This window comes from Alexandromys fortis, unplaced genomic scaffold (genome assembly GCF_014885135.2).
Source record: "Alexandromys fortis isolate MF-2015 unplaced genomic scaffold, M_Fortis_MF-2015_v1.1 scaffold_56, whole genome shotgun sequence".
NCBI classification, from domain to species: Eukaryota; Metazoa; Chordata; class Mammalia; order Rodentia; family Cricetidae; genus Alexandromys; species Alexandromys fortis.
In genome coordinates, this window is record NW_026067935.1 from 2,031,944 (window position 1) to 2,049,969 (window position 18,026).

An 18,026-nucleotide genomic window follows, 5' to 3' on the forward strand; every position below is an offset into this window, starting at 1 on the left:
CTGCCGCTGTTCCTTCGAGGCTGGCTTTGCCCTTGCTTGTTTAAACATCACAGCCGGACAGTGTCTATTCACCCCGAAGATGCCTTGGGCAGAGCTTTTTCTCGGCTTCCTATCCCATTTGAGAACAATGATTTTCAAGTTTTTGAGGCTGACTGATGAGACCAGGAAGAGTTTAGGGGTAGAGTAGAATCAGAAAATGATCAGGAAGCTCTCAGCCTTCTTGCTTTGTATCTTATCAGTCCAGGGTTGGTGGGAAGCCGAAGGCGGCTCAAGGTAGTTTATTTTGTCAGTGTAGGATGAATCCAAGGAAACAGACCCAACCTTGTGGGTGGAAGGAACAAATCCTCTGCTCCTCAATGGTCCTGTGTACAGTAGAGCAGGTGGCCTGTGTTTGTGTATGTGGCTCGGCATTTGATGGCCAGTAGAGCAGGTGGCCTGTGTTTGTGTATGTGGCTCGGCATTTGATGGCCACGGTAAAAGATACATCAATTAATCATGGCTTTTGTTCCCATCTTCCTACACAGCTCAGTTAATTAAAGCTCGGCACGAAGCGATAGCCTAGCTCTGCACTCAATTCTTCCACGCACGTTCCTCTCAAAGCTGTTATCTAGCCGGACCACTTTTGAATTAATAATCCTAGCTCCTGGGAAGCCTCAGAGAGCAGTTTCCCACGCTTCACAGCCGTGAGCAGACTATTCAGCCAGCCAGGTGGGACATTAGACCTAGCACAGGAGCCAGAATGGTGGTAGAGAAGCCAGTTAACTGATTCTATGCAGAGACACCCACCTCACCCCCCAAGTTCATGGAATGCGTCATGGACCTAGGAATTACTGTTCTAATAACACATAGGCTTAGGAGCTGAGAAGATGGCTTACTGGTTAATAACTTGCCAAAGAAACATGGAGAGCAGAGTTTGGGTGTCCAGAATGCACAGAAATGCTGGGTGCACACAGCAGCCCCCACCCCGTAATCCCAGTCTCAGAAGGCTGAGCCAGGAAACTCCAGCACAAGTCAGCTAGCAAGATGAGCAGTAGTGGTGAGCTCTGGGTTTGATTAACAGATGCTGCCTCAATGAATGAGGTGGAAGAGCAAATGAGGACGATTCCTGACATCAGCCTTGGGCTTCCACATGCACGCATGCACACACATGCAAAGCATGCATACACATACAGGCACAAACACACCTGAAAATGGAAAAAGAAAAAAAAAACCCATAGACTTGGGGAAGGTTCCTGTAATTTACAAGTTAGGATGATTTCTGTCATCTTGTTTCTACTCTTCTGTTTTTTTGTTTTTATTTTTTTGTTTTTCAAGACAGGGTTTCTCTGTAGCTTTGGAGTCTGTCCTGGAGCTAGCTCTTGTAGACCAGGCTGGCCTCGAACTCATAATCTGCCTCCCGAGTGCTGGGATTAAAGGCGTGCGTGGTTTTCGTGAGAGCATGATGCTTCTGAGAGGCATGCATGGCAGGGGGAGGAGTAGGGTGCTTGGTATTCTAAGGAGGAAGTCAGGTGACAATCCTGACACATCTCTGCCAGGTAGAGGGCTACACTTTGGTGTACTTTCTCTGTGTGTGTGTGTGGTGTGCATGTGTGGTTTGTGAGCATGTGTGGTGTGTGTACTGCGTCTGTGGCTCCAGGGTTGAAACCAGACATTGCTTTTGGTTGTCTCCCTTGATTGTGTTCCACCTTAGGTTTTGAGGAAGGGTGTCTCACTTGAACCCGGAACTAGCTAGCTCCAGGGATTCCTGGATCTGGGTTGCTGGCATTACAGGTGGGCTGTGGGTATGGATGTGGGTTTTGGGTATCTGGGCTCTGGTCCTCACATTTTTGTGAGCAATCTCCTCCACCCTGTACTTAAAAAATGTATTATTATTATTGATTGCTTATACATGTAAGTGTGTGTATGCGTGTGTATGTGTGTGTGTGTGTGTGTGTGTGTGTGTTTGTGGAGGCCAGAGGGAAACCCAGTTGATCCTGAGAATCCTTAAACTTTGCTGCTTATCTCTGTCTCTCCAGACAAGTGTGCACTGCTATGCCTCCTTTTCTATTTTATTTTATTTTATTTTATTTTATTTTATTTTATTTTATTTTATTTTATTTTAAATTGTGTGTTCTGGGAACCAAACCCCGGTCTTTTGAAAGAGCAACACATGCTCTTAACTGCAGAGTCATCGCTCCAGCCCTATATTGCTATTTTTTGACTCATCAAATTTCATAAATAAACAATAGCACTTTGTACAATGACAGCTGATTGGTTCTCTGGCAAGGACATCTTTGTCTTTCAGGGAAAACTCTGTCTTGTGAAAGGGAGAGCTGGTCGCATCTGGATTTAGGGTTACTACTCAGTCGTCCACTCTGGGAATTACCTGCCTAGAATGTAGATAGGATGAGGTTGGGAAGCCCTTTAAGGGATGAGGAGTTACCCATCACCCACACGACCTACAAGCACGGTCAAGTCAACAGTTAGCATTGACGTTATTGTCATGCAACGTATTAGCTACAGACCCAGCCAGTAGCAGGGATTGCAGCTCTTCTTCTTTGCACAGCTTTTAAATTTTCCTTGAGTTATTCATCCCCTCTCTTTTTAATTATGCCAGCTTCAATCCAGATATTAATACTTATTCCTTACACCGAGCCTGGCGGTACAGCATTCCTGCCTTAGACCTTCCTTAGATCCTCTAGCCCCTCCCCAAAGCCACATACAATTAGGGCACAACTGCGTACAATTGGCTGTGATAAGTGGATAGATATTCAGGCGAGGGTCTCAGGACCCCCCCCCCCCCTTTCAAGGGAACATCAAAAGTCAATGAGCCCAGTTGGGATGATCTTTTGTGAGCAGGCCCAGTTGAATTCCCAACCCCACCCCAGCACACACTTCTTTGCAATATCAAGGGTTTTTTTGTTTTGTTTTGTTTGCACACACACTTCTGCTTTGGATAGCTCACGGAGGTCAGGGGACAGCTTTCAGGGGTCGGTTCTCTCCTTCCACCATGTGGGGTCCCAGGAATGGAAGTATCTCTTACCCACTGAGTCTCATCACCAAATCTCAAGTTTTAAGCTTTTCTATTGGTTTTAGACATCTAGACAGGAGGTTTGGATTGGGGAGGGGGGCTGCTTGATCCTGGAGAGAAGTCTAAAAATCTTAGGTGTCAGAGGTGGGCTCATTCTAGATGGCTGGGAGTGAACTGTGGAGGCTTCTGGGGCTATGGTAGGGAGGGAGGCCTTTGCTCTAGATTAGCCTTCTATCAACTTGTTATTTCCGGTCTCGTACCTAAGTGAAGCTGGGGTGGGGTGATGTTCGAACACAGGACACCTTCAGAGTCAGGAGGAACGGCCACAGAGAGATTCAGTTCTCTGTTTCTAATATGGTGATCTCTTGTGGGCTCCGTCTGCCCCCTCTTCATCTGGAGTACTTTCATTAAATAGCCCCAGAAAGCAAGCCTCGCCTCCTGTCTAGACGGCCCTTCCTGCACGTCCTCCTCACACATCCTCCTAATCTTATTAAACCCCAGCTTCAGTTGAAATGATACACGGATGCTCTGCCCTTCTCCAGCAGCCCCGAGTCCTGGAAGGACTGGATCCCATTCACCGTTGGTCTGGGGACCGCCAGGGCAGAGGTGTACGGCAAGCGCTTGCTTAATTGACAGAAATTGAATCTCAGTCACGCAGACGGGTTTTCAGTTCTGAAGTCTGAGATAAAGTCTGGCTGTCTTTGTTCTTCCTGTCACTCACTCTGTTTTAATTCCTGCCCGGGTCACTTGCGAGCCTGCTGATGAAACCCAGGGCCATTCAAGTTGTCATCTTATCCCCTTGACTCCAGACAGTTGAAAAAAATCTTGTTTTAGCCAAATAAAAGGGAAAAGGAACAATGTCCGATGCTTGTTTATCTCAATTAGAGGGTCTGGAGTTCAAACACAGAAACACAGCTCTAATCAGCCAAATATGAGTGACCATGGCCTGGGAACAAAGATTCAGGTTACCGTGAGTTCCAACGGTTTGTTTCATGAAGTTTTGCAGTAACAAAGTCCCAAATAAGGCAAGTTACTTTTCAGACTCACTGGGGGAAGCATCAGGTAGACGGCTTGTAGCAAAGACAGAAAACCTCTGCTGCAGGCCTCACGAGCTGCCAGACGGATGTCTCTCTTAGCCTTTTGGTGGATAGAAAGGAGGGGTTTCCAATACGTTTATACATTCAGAAGGATTCGCTGTTGATTGCCGTTCTGTTAGCTCATGTGCAAAGATAGGTTATAAATGTCTATTTATAAGGGGACTAAAGATGGCCCAAGGTAAATTATAAATGGACTCTGGACCTGCGACATCCAACCTCTCCTCAATTATGGGGCCTCTAACCAGTGAACTGGGCTTGCAGAAGGACAGTGCAAAGTGGCCTTCTGGTCCCTGGTGACATGCGGATATTTCTGTTCTGTGATGCCTGATGGCTAAATGGGCATCTCCTCATGTTTTTTTGTTTTTTATCGATTTTTATTTATTTGTCTGATGGAAATACTTTCAGGATGATCAGTTCTGTTTTGATAACAAGAGTAGAACAAGCCCCATGTTGACTTGTATGCCACTCATCCCCCCCCCCCCAATCCCGTTGTCATCTGGGTAATGAGCCTAGGGCTGGTTAGTTTTTACTGTCAGCTTGACATCGTCTAGAGTCACCTAGGAAGAGGACATGCCTGGTGGTTTGATCAGACTGATCTGCAGGCATGTGTACGAGAGATTATTTTGATTGATGATGGCTGTGGATGGGTCCACCGAGGGCAGCACTATCCCTAGGCAAACGGGCCCAGGCTGTATAAGAAAACTAGCTGAGCACAAGCTTGCGAGGAGCCACTGAGCAGTGGTCCTCCATGGCTTCAGTTCAGTTCCTGCTATGATTTCCTTCAGTGTTGACATCTTAGAGACCTTTCTATTGTGAGATGCCACCATGAACAAGGCAACTTATAGAAGAGAAACTTTACTTGGGGCTTCCAGTTTGAGAGGATGAGAGTCCATGACCACCATGGAGGAGGACATAGCAGCAGGCGGGCGGGCATGGTATCGGAGCAGTAGCTGAGAGCTTACATCTGGTCTGCAAGGAGGAGGTAGAAGGAGCACACTGGGAATGGCATGGGCTTTTAAGACCTCAAAGCCCACCCCTTAGTGACACTCGTCTTCCATCTCCACACCTCCTAACCTTTCCCAATGGTTCCACCAACTGGGGACTAAGCATTTAATCAGAAGAGCCTTTGGGGCGGGGGAGGGGGGATTCTCATGAAATCACTGTGGTTGGACTGTGGCTTCAAAGTGTGAGCCAGATGACCCTTTTCCATAGTTGCCTTAATTCAGTTATTTCTTTCTTTCTCCTTTCTCTCTCTCTCTCTCTCTCCTTCCTTCCTTCCTTCCTTCCTTCCTTCCTTCCTTCCTTCCTTTCCTCCTCCTCCCCTCCTCCTCCTCCTCCTCCTTTTTAAATCACAGCTAAGGAGAAGCTAGCCCTAAATACATTTATCTTGTAGAGTCTAGAACCTGGAAGAGTGATTACTCAGGGCCCATGGAGAGGCTAAGGGTGTGGCTTAGTTGGTATACCACTTGTGTAACATGCAGGAGACCTTGGGTTCCATCAATGGTACCACAAATACTGAGCTTGGGGGCACCTGCCTCCGATCATAGTACTTGGGAACTGGAGGTAGGAAGACCAGAAGTACAAGGTTATCTTTGGATGCAGAGTGAATTCAAATCACCATGATCTACGAGAGACATTCCTTGGAAGGGCTATGCAGGAGTTATATGGTTCTTTGTAGTTGCCAACCAGGAAATCTGAGTGATGAAAAAGAAAGTTCCAGACTGGGAGGGGGCTGAGAGTCTAGTCACTCACTCTCTCAGCTGCTATTGATACTGGAAGGGTAGCATCACCCATGACTCCCCTGCCTCTCAGGTATGGGGGAATGTGGAAGAGACTGAAAGCCGACCAGGAGACACTTCTGCCTGCAGGAGCTCATGTGTGCTTTTCCCTGCTCTTTAGAAATGACTCAACACACCTGAAAACCGCAGGTGCTCAAGACCATTTGACGACCCAACACGGGGAAGACTTCAACGTGTCCAGGCACAGGGAACCCAGCGGTAGTGCTTGGTGGTAAGTGGTTCTCTGGCCTTTTGGAAACTCTGGCTTCCCTGTGTCGTATAAGGGCTGCGTCTGGTCCTAGTGGTTCGGCAGTTTAGTTAAGACAGATTTATCGAGTGTCAGTTAAGTCTCTGGTTTGGGAAGGTCAAGTGAAGAACACTGTGGAGCAAGGAACATTCAGACAAGCGTGACCTCCAGGTGTTTGGCACTGGAGTGTGTTGGGGGGGGTGGTGTTCCTCAGAATGAGTGAGAAGACTCGGGAAATTCACATTCAAGTCTGCCCCGATGCTCATTCATTACTCAGGAGTCACTGAAGCACACGGAGTAGTTCAGAAGAAAAGCGATTTCTTTGGGGTAGCATTTGGTTTGAGGCTTCCCGTGCAGAGAGAGAGGTGTGGCCTAAACACAGGGAAGTTCACACTGTGACCAAGAGATGGGGTTAAGAGGTAAAACATCAGTTGCTTCTGCTGCCACAAGCAGGCTTTCACCCCGAGTGGTGGAGCAGTCCCTGATGGCGGCTATAATCGCCCCATTTGCATTTGGGTTGTGAAGCAGGAAACGAGCCAGGAACTTGCCTGTGTATGAAGTGAGGTGAGGATCTGGCAGAATCAAATGGTGGTGAGCCTCAGACTCCAGGCAGCAGGATGGCAGGAGGGGGATGATGCCTCATGGTAGACACAGCAGCGGCAGAGGAGCAGGTGATGGCCATGGTGGAGATGGTGATGATGTTGATGATATTGGTGGTGATAATGATGGTGATGATGTTAACAGTGGTGATAGTGATGCTACCGATGATGGTGACGACAGGGTGATAGCAATAGTGATGGTGACAATGACACTGATGGTGATGATGGTGTGGACAGTGACAATACTGATGGAACTGACAGTAATGGTGATGACAGTGCTGTTGAGGAAGGGACGCAGACACTGTGTGCTGCATGCACTTGAATTCACACCTAATCCTCTGATTTCTTTTGCCCCACGAGGAGGCAGAAATGGTCTGTTAATGTGGCTCTCAGCTGCTTTTAATACAGGACGTGTGTTTGTTAACCATTTAGCTCCCATGATGAGAAAGCCGCAAATCTCACTGTACAAGGGAAGGAGATATCCTCCAAGGAGGGAACTGCCTGGAAAACACTATGTAACTTTAAATTTTTATCATTGACTCTATAATGGCATCAAATTAATTCCACGGTAGATATCATTTATAGCGAGCCATTGTTGTCCTAAAAAGCCTGAAGGAGTCATGAAGAGAATGCTGTAGAGGGGGCCTGACTTGGCTGAAGGAGCGAGTCATAATTTCTTCATGTTTTTTTTTTTCCAAGTGTGCCCATTATTTATCAGCTCCAAGACAAGATACATAACAGTTACCCTGTTGTGTTATCTCAGGCATCACAGAAGAGTGTTTTGAAGTCTCATTACTTTGGAATGCTTTCAAATTTTGGTTGTTCTGGAGCCGAGAGCTATAGGATGGACTGGATAGCGTGCATAAAGTTTTTTTTGGGGGGGTTCCAGATTGTCGCCTACTTGAACTGAACACACATGACTGAGAACCACATCTTCACATAGCTTTGCTCTCACTTTGGAAGGGTATAGAACATCTAAATTACTTAACCATGAAGGGAAAGTGAGAAGCTAGATTTCGTAGCTTTTAGAAACAGGAGGTCTTACCCATCGACCCAGAGACTTAGAGAGGGGCTGCTCAGTTGACTGAAGCGTGCCTCAGTCCCGAGGGCTGTTGTAGACCATCCCCTTAAGCATGCCTTCTTGATCACTAGGCATTAGGGTCTCCCAGGGCAGAGTTTTATAGTCTATAAGGAACATGACTGTCAACACTGTTGCAAACATGCCTTCAAGCAGAGATCAGGGCTCCCTGGTGGGTTGAAAAAAATATTAAAACATTTATTCGCCCGCCTGAGCTGGAAAAGCTGTGGCATCCACATCTCTTTCACAGAAGCGTGATGTGTGTTGTAAGTCTGCAGCTTTAAATAATTTACCCTGTCTTATTTCAAAGGCAAAGAAGTGCCAGGAAAAAGAAATCACGTTTTGCAGAGAGGAGTAAGAACGGAAATGCTAAAACGCCCCTGGATAGCTTCCCCTTTGCTCATCCCGCTCACTACCACAATCACAATCAGACCTTGGTATCTCTTTGCTGAAGCTGTAGCCCCAAAGACACAAATATGCAGCAAGTGGCGTGGTTGGTGTTAGATCATAAAATGGGCGAGGGTTAATCTTTCCGGTTCGTGCTTGGATGTGTGGTGTACACAGTTTAACATGACCTGCTGGCGTTTGCTACAGGAGTTGGGCAAACATTTGTTGAGATAGGGATCTCTGACTGCAGCAGGAAATGCCCCCCCCCCCCGCACCTTGTGCTTGAGAGCCTTGAAGTAAACCATCTGTCATTTACCCTTCTGATAAGCCGTCCAGTGCCAGTCTTCTGGCTTGGTGGACAACCACTACCCGCTGGATGTTATAATCTCTGCAAGCAGAGGTTAGATCCACGCATTGAGTTGGGGGAGGGGGAGGAAAGGAGGGGGAGAGAGATCAAGAGATCATTTCTTCTGTCTCTACAGAATTTGAGGGATTTTCTGTTTGGTGAAGTCATCCCCACAACCTGAAATTTTCTGGAATGTTCTGCAGGCAACAAAAAGAAACAACAGTGATTAACAAACTTCCTATTGTATTAATGGGGAAAAATAAAACCCTTCACTCATGGGGATGTGTTCAGAGACCCCCTCCAGGGTGTCATGGAATTCTGAACCCTACACGTACTCTGTTTGCTCTGTGCTGGCTCACGACCAAACTTCATTTACAAATCAGCAACAGGAGCCCGGACGCAGCTCAGTGGCCCTGCATTTGATCCCCAGCTCCAAAACATATTAACCAATAAAGCACATGGCAGAATAGTAGCCGATGACAAAATGGAGCAGCCATAGCAATATCCCGCAGTGAATGTTATTTAAAACTTATTATTTCAAGAATTTTCTGTTTAATATTTTCAAATTGTGATGGGTATGAATAACTGTGGCTGGGCTGGGGTGGGGTGAGGGGGCATGACTGTAGAATTATTAGAAAAATTCCTACTTCCTTGGGAGGTGGAGGAAGAGGATGGAGAGTTCAGGGTCATTCTCTGCTATATGGTAAGTTCAAGGCCAGCCTGAGCTATGCAACACACTGTTTCAAAGTGTGTGTGTGTGTGTGTGTGTGTGTGTGTGTGTGTGTGTGTGTTGGGGTTAGAGGTGAGGAGGTGGAGCGTCTGCTGACTAGTAACCTAGTCAGTGTTTTCATTCAAAGTTTCTTCTTTCCATATATTTGCATCTAGGAATTATCTCATTAAACAAAGTGGCATTTAATGGTGGGCAGGCTCAGGGAGCTATGTCTGAGAAGCGGGGACCCTGTCTCTCCTGTCCTTGAGATGAACCCTGTGATGCCTTGGGTTGCTTGCTACACAGTGGCCGCTTCCTGAGGCCTAGGACCACCGATCTAGGCTGAGTTCTTGGTGGATGGTTTGGTGAGAACCCCAGGCCTTCTGGTCTGATTATAATGTCATTTGGGCAGAGACATCTAGTTTAAGTGGCCTTTTATGTCATTATTCTTCCTGGATAAAGCAATTTATCCATTTCAAATCCGATTCTGTTTACTCCTTTTCCTTAAGTAGACGAGACGGCATGGATGTGTAGATGTCAGAGATGGTGTCTGCCACAGGTAGATGGGTTGCTCATGACTTCCTGTCAGGGAGTGCATGAGGATGTCTGGCCTGCAGGCCTGGGGTGCTCATGGCTCCGGGTTTGCCTCAAGGGCAGTGAAGAGTAAAAGGGAGAGGAAAGAAAGAAGGGAGACATACTGTTGTAGTTAGGGTTTCTATTGTGATAAAACACCATGACCAAAGAGCAAGTTGGGGAGGAAGGAGTTCATTTGGCTTACATTTCCGTATTTCTGGTCATCACTGAAGGAAGTCAGGACAGGAAGTCAGACAGGCAGGAACCTGCAGGCAGGAATTGATACAGAGGCCATGAAGGAGGCTGCACTGGCTTGCTCCTCATGGCTTGCTCAGCCTGTTTTCTTTCTTTCTTTTTTTAATAAATATATATTAAATATGTATATATATATATTGTATACAGTGTTCTGTCTGTGTGTATGTGTGCAGGCCAGAGAGGGCACCAGACCTCATTACTCAGAACCTTTGGAAGAGTAGGCAATGCTCTTAACCACTGAGCCATCTCTCCAGCCCCTTTCTTTCTTTTTTTTAATTGTTTTTCTTGAGCTATACAATTTTCTCCATTTACCTCCCTTTATTCCCTCTCCCTTTCTCCCCTCTCCTATGACCCCCCACACTCCCAATTAACTCAGGAGATCTTGTCTTTTTCTCCTTCCTATGTAGATCCATGTATGTCTCTCTTAGGGTCCTCTTTGTTGTCCAGGGTTGTGGACTGTAGGCTGTTTTTTTTTTTTTTTTGCTTTATGTCTAAAAGTCACTTATGAGTGAGTACATATCATATTTGTTTTTCTGGGTCTGGATTACCTCACTCAATATAGTTATTTCTTAATTCATACATTTTCCTCCAAATTTCATTTTTTTTTTTTTTTTTTTTTTTTTTACTGCTGAGTAGTACTCCATTGTGTAAATGTACCACATTGTCTTTATCCATTCTTCTGTTGAAGGGCATCTAGGTTCTTTCCAGGTTCTGGTTATTATGAATAATTCAGCCTGTTTTCTTATAGAACCAGGGACTACCAGCCCAGGGATGGTACCACTCACTTTGGGCTGGGCCCTTTCCCATCAAAATCACTAGTTAAGAAAATGCCCCACAGCCAGATCTTATGGAGACATTTTCTTAATTGAGGTTCCCTCCTTTCAGATGACACTAGCTTGTATAAAGTTGACATAAAACTAGCCAGGACACATCCTGAGAAAAGAAGAATATGTGTTTGGCAGGAATGGTGGTGAGGACTTTGAAGTTGGCAGAATCCCATGGCAGGAGGTTTTTTTAGTGCCTCGGAGAGAGGCCTCAGGTAACCTAGGCTGACCTTGAACACCTGGTTCTTCTGCCTCCACCACCAAGTGCGTGGACTACAGATGTATGCTGCCATCTCTGCTTTTATGTGGTGCTGGGTTGAATCCAGGCCTTTGAGTATCTAGTGCTAGGCAAGTACTCTATCGACCGAGCCACACCTCAGCCATCAAAGATCTTGATGTCATGTGTTTCCCACTCGCTTTTGACAAATTTTTTTTTTTTTTTTGTTCTGTAGACTAGAAAGGAATGAGGTTGCAGATGTGGCTGCATATTTAGGTTTCTGGAGTCACAACACCCAATGACATCACTAATGTTCAGGACTTTAGCTGGCTGCTGGTGGAAAACCAGCTCAGAAGTCCCACAGGGAAGGACCGTAGGCCTGGGCGTTAATTGACCTCTTTAACTGAAATGGGTATTCTCTGGTTCCGGAGTGGCTTGAGCCAGGAGTCCAAAGACTGTCTGGGAGAAGCAAGCTCCTTCCTCTTTCAGGTTGGCTTTGCTTTAAGAGCCCCTTAATGAATACTTTGCATACAGGCCTGGCACACTGTCACCTTCTGTTGGCAGGCAGGGGAAAGGTGCCATCATTGTGTGGTCTCCACACTTGTCCCTCAGGGGGTAGTGTCCCCAGTCTTCATGGGCATCTGTCAAAGAACCTGTCTCCCAGGTCCATGCAGAAGCTCAGGGGAGCCAGGATATGAGAGCATTGAGACCATCCTTCAAACTAGGGAGGCCATACTTCTTAGGGTGCCGTGGGGGATGAGGACTTCCTTCTTTGCTTCTTCTCTAAAGCTTATTCTCATTTCTTTATAAAATACTGCATTTGTTGTGTGTGTGTGTATATACATACATACATACATACATACATACATACATACATACATACATATTGTGGTTTTGTGTGGAGGTCAGAGAACAGCTTGTGGGAGTTTGTTCTTTCCACTCATAATATAAACCCCAGGGATCAATCTCAAGTGGTTACACTGGGCAGCAAGTCCTTTTCGCTGCTGAGCATCTTGCCAGCCCCTAGCTATCTGTCTTATGAAGGGAACTCATTGAAGAATTCAGTAGGGCAAGTGCCAGAGAAGCCTTAAGAATCCAGAGAGCCCTGTCAGCACAGGGACCTGCTGGGTGGTCCTGCAGGATGGCCCCCTCATCACTTTCTGTCTTTGGGTCCTGCCTGCTGCTCAAGGATTAAGTTCAAAGGGGTGTGACTCACCTCAGGCATCCTCCGTGGGCTGGGGAGGGGACCTGGCTGCACTCTTACCGGACCATCCCCAAGCCAAAGGAGTGAGCATGCCTCTAGAACTGTCTCTTGGATTTGGGGGCTGCGTGTTCTTGTAGGAGGCTGTCTTAGTTAGGGTTACAGTTGTTGTGATAAAGTACCAAGCAATGTGGGGAGGAAAGGGTTTAGTCTGCTCACGATTCCATGTAACAGTTCATCATCAAAAGCAGTGAGGGCAGGAACTCAAGTAGGACAGGAACCAGGAGGCAGGAACTGACACACAGCCATGGAGGATGCTGCTTACTGGCTTGCTCCCCATGGCTTGCTCATACATACATACACACATACATACACACACATACATACACACATGCATACATACACACATACATACACACATACAGAAAGCAGCCTGGTGATGCTCTAAGGACAGCTATGGCTTAAAAGGCAGAGTGACTTACAAGTCCCTTCATATGGATGGGGGGGGGGAATTCATAGTTAATGAGTAGCCAACATCACAGGCCTGTAGCCGGTCTGTGCCTGGTTCCTGGGTGACATGGGGAGAGGGTCCTGCATTCTGGGGCAGAAGTGTGCAATTCAGAGGCTGTGTGGGAAATGAGGAGGAGGAAGGGCACATTTTAGCTGGGCCGTGGCCACCTTAGCCCTCCTCGTAAAAGTGAGAGTGGCAGCTGTCATCCTTCCGGCATCTGTGGACTTGGGGACTCTGTTAGGGGCATCACGGGCAGATCTCGGTGGGAAGCTTGCCATTTCCTCAACTGTAGCTTTGAGAAATGGGAGGCTGCGTGGCCTGATCAGCTTCTCGCTCAGAGGACTGTAGACCCGAGCTTCTGGACACCGCTGTCTTCATGCATCATTTAAAAAGGGTAATTAACACCGCGTGTGGCATTTTAGCCTCCTGTCTCTAAAGACTTTGTGTTGGTGGCATTCAAGCGGAGGGAGTGTAGTGGGGCTCCCTGAGGGCTGCAGGGGGCGGAGACAGGGGCTTCTTAGACATGGACAGACAGCCTGGGGTGGATACAGTGACCTCAACAGTTTCAAAACTGCTTTAGGGACCAGGTAGCCTCCTAGGAGAGTCACGTCGCATACCCCCCTTCAGAGTTCTAAAATGACCAGAAAACCTGCAGCTCCACCCATCTGTCCTGGCAAGGTTTTATAACAGCTGGCCGTGTCTCCAGGCAACGCAGACAGCTAAGCTACTCCTGTTTGAAAGGTCACCAATGTACAGGTTCAAGAGGCACACTGAGTCAGAGTATTGGGGGGTAAGTAAGTTGATTGGAAAAGTTATGAACACTCTGGATGGACAAATCGCAGCATGGTGTGGGGGCTCTGGGGAGAGAGATGGGGCCCTGGTGATGAAGTGGGAGTCTCTTCTACCTTTCTGAGGGTAAGGGTTTCATAGAAGGTGCCTACAGTGAAGCGCTCTGATTCCCACCCAGGAGCCTGGGAGGGGGTGGGGAGCAGGTTGCGTGACCGCCATACCTACTTTGATATAAACTCACTTTCCCACGTGAGAGGCCCTGGATCTGGGGAGTGTGATCCCTAAAGATACACCGACAATTTCTCAGTGGGTGCCTGTGAGAAGCTGGAAGGGTTGCTGCTGGTGCTGTGGCCTGAACAACAGCCTGATTTCAACACCGCATTTTCTTAAAACTGTTTGTCCATAGTAGTGCAAGGCCATTTGCCATGGAGGGTCCGAGGCTCTGCCAGGTGGTTCTAGACCAGGACATGCATGCAGCTCATGGGTCTTGCAAACTGCACCCCTCTCTCCAAGCCTCGTTGGAGCAGGGCAGCTGCCTTCCATGAAGGAAGGGTTTTGGGTCTTCAGTGCCAGACACTGCAGGTGGCAGAGGCCTGCCTGTCGCTTCTCATTCCAGAAGCAACAGGGTATTCTCAGAGCAGACACAGTCCCCTGTCTTTGCCCTAGGGCCAATGCACTGGAAAACACTGGCAGTCAGAGTGAGCTGAGGTATAAAGCTGTTTTTTTTAAAACTGCCCTTGAGAGGTACAGGATGATAAGCTTTGCCCTGTGATGGGCTTCCAGGTGCTGAGACATCATGTATGCTTGCTTGCTTGATTCCTTGCTTAAAGATTTGTTTGATTTTAAATTACATGCATGTATGCATGTCTCTGTGTGGGTATGAACACCTGAGTGTAATTCTCATGGAGTCCAGAAGAGGGTGTCGGATCCCCTGAAAGTCGAGTTACAGGTGGTGCAGACGTGAGCACTTGGAATCAAGCTCAGTCCTCTGCAAGAGAACTACATGCGTTTAACTGCTCAGCCATTTCTCCTGTCCTAAGACCGATCAAGCTGGTTCCCGAGGGTGGGTCCAGTACACCACCAGTCCTGTTAGTCCCCTGAAATGTCCCGTGGAGCTTCAGAGCTGAAAGGACAAAGGCTGACGAGGTTTTCATGAGGGAAGGAGGGTCCCTGTTTCCTCATCCGCAGAGGAACCGTAGTGAATACCTGATCAGGCATGCTTCGTGAGCGTAGGGGTTAATGCCTGCCATGTGCTTGTTATAAATTGGCACTAAGTAAAATGTTCATTAAATAAAGAAATCTCTGGAAACCTTCTGTGGCCAGAGGGAACGGGGTATAATAGACAGCACTCTCTTTAACCCCTCTCAAGTTATACACCATTTACTTAAGAGAAGAGCCATAAGGGTCTCCGGGGAATCGGGCCACGGTCGTTTGCATTCTAAACGCACAGGCGCTGCTGAATTAGATGTTTAATTTAATTAATGAATATGCATTTCTGAAGAGCCTTTCTCTCAGCCGTGGACTCAGCTCCCCCCATCTTTCCCATCTTTCTCTCTGAGCCTCGACTTGCTGGAGCGAGCCTTTGAAGATGTGCATAGATCAATAACTCTGTTTCCATGACGTGTGCACAGAGAGCCAGGGTGGATTCAGAGCGGCTCTAGAGATAAGCAGCCTGTGTGCCGGGAGCTAATTGCATTACAGAGCTCGCAAACCTCTCGCCCAACACTGAGGCCCCGGCCTAGGCCGAACCACCGTAGCTCCGCACTACCCCCTCGCAACAAACTCAATTAAGGCCTCACGTTGGAAGTCAGGCTAGGCAGTAGATTAATTTTTAATCTGCGGCCATAGCTCGCTTTCAAGCACAATGGACATCCTGTGTCCTAACGGCTGCCGATCCAGCAAGAAATAAAGGAGACAGACATACTGGCCAGCGAGCAAGCTGACCTTTGCTAGGGCCCTGTCTGGGCCGTCCGGAGATGGCCTAACCTGGAGGCTTGCAGCCAGCTAATAAAGTTTGTCTAATTTCTGCAGACAGGAGCCCTGGTGGCTTGGACTGATTTAGCCTTGCTAGCGATCTTGATGGTGGCGCCAGTCACAGTTGCTGAATTGCAGGGAATTTACCTTGACATTGAGACGCTAACCCCTCATGACCTTTCCCACTGTGATTCAGTGTGGTTCTGAGGAAGAGGTCTCTGTCTGTGGTCCTGGCAGGAAAAGGGCAGAACCCTCAGGTGTGATTTGGTGGGGATGCTCCGTTTGTAGAGATGTGGGCAGGGATCAGGGATTAGAGAGGGAGCCTGGTCTGGCCACACTTCTTCTTCCTCCTCCTCCCTCCTCCTCCTCCTCCCTCCTCCTCCTCCTTTTCTTCTTCTTCTTCTTCTTCTTCTTCTTCTTCTTCTTCTTCTTCCTCTTCCTCTTCCTCTTCCTCTTCCTCTTCCTCTTCTTCTTCTTCTTCTTCCTCCAAATTAGCTCCCTATGATTTTGAATGAAAACACTGTATTAGGGTTCTCGAGAGGAACAGAACTTGATAGAATGAATCTATCTACACTAAAAAGGGAATTCAGTAGAGTAGCTTGCAGGCTGTGGCCCAGCTAGTCCACCAGTGGTTGTTTCCTGACTGACAGACCAAGAATTCTGTAGTTGCTCCATCTATGAGGCTGGGTGACTCAGCCAATCTGCATTCTACACTGGAGTCCAAAGAAGTAGGTTCTGGTTCCAGTGAAGGAATGCCTGCCTCAGCATCAAGTTGGATAAACTTGCCAGCAAGGGTGAGGGCAAGCAGGCAAAAAGCAAAAGCTTCCTTCTTCCAAGGCTTCATTCTTCCAAGTCCTTTTACGTGGGCAGCCACCAGAAGGTAAGGTTCTGAGATAGGGTGGGTGTTCCCACTTGAAATGATCCAGTCAAGGAAATCCCTCACAGGGGTGACCAGATTTCTGGGTTTTAGTTGCTTACAGATGTAGTCAAGCTGATTGGCCATTACAAACACCCCTTTGAATGCCTTTCCCCAAAGCAGGTGTGTTGCTCATAGCTGCTACCCCAATGCCTGGGAGGCTGAGGCAAGAAGGTTTCCTAAAGTTAGATGCCAGTCTGGGGTACACAATATGATTCTATCTCAAAAAAAATTTCTTTTCTTCAAGTGAGATGATGTTCTGGCACTCAGTAGAAAATATTTGTTAAGAAACAAACTGTGTGCATTTAAAGCATGTAATTTAGATACACACACATGACCCTGGAACCAGGCTCGAAAGCTGGGGACCTTCAGACTGAACAGGGGTTGCTTCCCACCCGTTCTGTGCATTTCTGGCCCCGTCAGCAGGTGGCCGCAGCATCTGCTCTTACTCTGGAGGGTGCAGGCCTGTAGTTTTGCAGAAGCTGAATCCTCTGTGTTTATTATACATAGCTTGCCCACTTGTGGGACACTCGTCTCAAGATTCTCCCAGGTGTGCATGTGTGAACAGCTTGTGGCCTGATGCCCAGCAGTGTCCGCCTATAAACATGTCCCCACTAGCAGAAACCTTCCCCTGGGTAGGGACTCAGCCACCATGACAGGCTGCTGGCAGCACAGTGCTCTGGATCCCCGCCTGTGAGACTTCCACACAAATGCTTAGCTCTCCAGAGCAGTGCTTCCCAACCTCCCTAATGCTGCGACCCTTTAATACAGTTCCTCAGGTTGTTGTGACCCCCCAACCATAAAAATTATTTTCATTTGTACCTCATAACTATACTTTTGCTACTGTTATGAATCATAATGTAAATATCTAATATACAGGATACCGGAGACGCAGCCCCTGTGAAAGGGTCATCTGACACTTTAGGGGCTGCGACCCACAGGTTGAGAACCACTGCACTTGGGGTGAGGCAGCAGTGGAATAGATTACTGGTCCAGGAGTTGATTCTCTCCTATGGGATTCAGGAATCCGCTGTCCATTCCCACCATGGCCCTTCTTGCTCTGGGCTGACCATTTCCCTCCCATAGAGACCTTCTTGTAAGCCATCCATGAAACACCTCAGCCAGCCAGGGCCAGTTTGACTTGTAAAGGCGAAACTGGAGTCCTCCCGCCATGTGAGGTGAGCCAATCCCGAGGTGCTGCAGTTTCTCAGCGGTTCCTGGCAAAAGGGTAGCTCCCAAAGTTAAGGAGACTAGCAGTGTGCTTTGGGGACATGCAGGGAACCTGTCTATAGACCTGTCTGGGTGAAAATCTAGGAGCTTCTAAACACATCTGTGGCCCTTCCTGAGGCAAGGGTTTCAATGATTTTCCCAACCAAAGATACATACACTTTTCCCTGATGGGTGGGGCTGGAGTTGAAAGGGAGGCCATGGATAGTCTTGCCAGAGTTAATTTTGTAATTTTCCCCATTGGGGAAAGAAGAGGATGTCTAAGGGTGTGTATGTGTAATTGTGCAC

General features: G+C 47.6%; 2 protein-coding genes across 2 annotated transcripts in view; both read left to right on the plus strand.

Moving 5' to 3' along the window:
• Stx2 (syntaxin 2) overlaps positions 1-6,027 on the plus strand; it is a 113,906-nt gene extending 107,879 nt beyond the window's left edge. The window contains exon 10 of the mRNA XM_050146329.1: positions 6,007-6,027. Coding sequence (XP_050002286.1) covers positions 6,007-6,012 — 6 coding nt within the window. The 3' untranslated portion in view covers positions 6,013-6,027. The remainder of the gene's footprint in view (positions 1-6,006) is intronic.
• Rimbp2 (RIMS binding protein 2) overlaps positions 1-18,026 on the plus strand; it is a 192,733-nt gene that overhangs the window by 51,370 nt on the left and 123,337 nt on the right. The window contains exon 2 of the mRNA XM_050146317.1: positions 6,007-6,117. The gene's annotated coding sequence lies outside the window, so the exon portion shown is untranslated. The remainder of the gene's footprint in view (positions 1-6,006; positions 6,118-18,026) is intronic.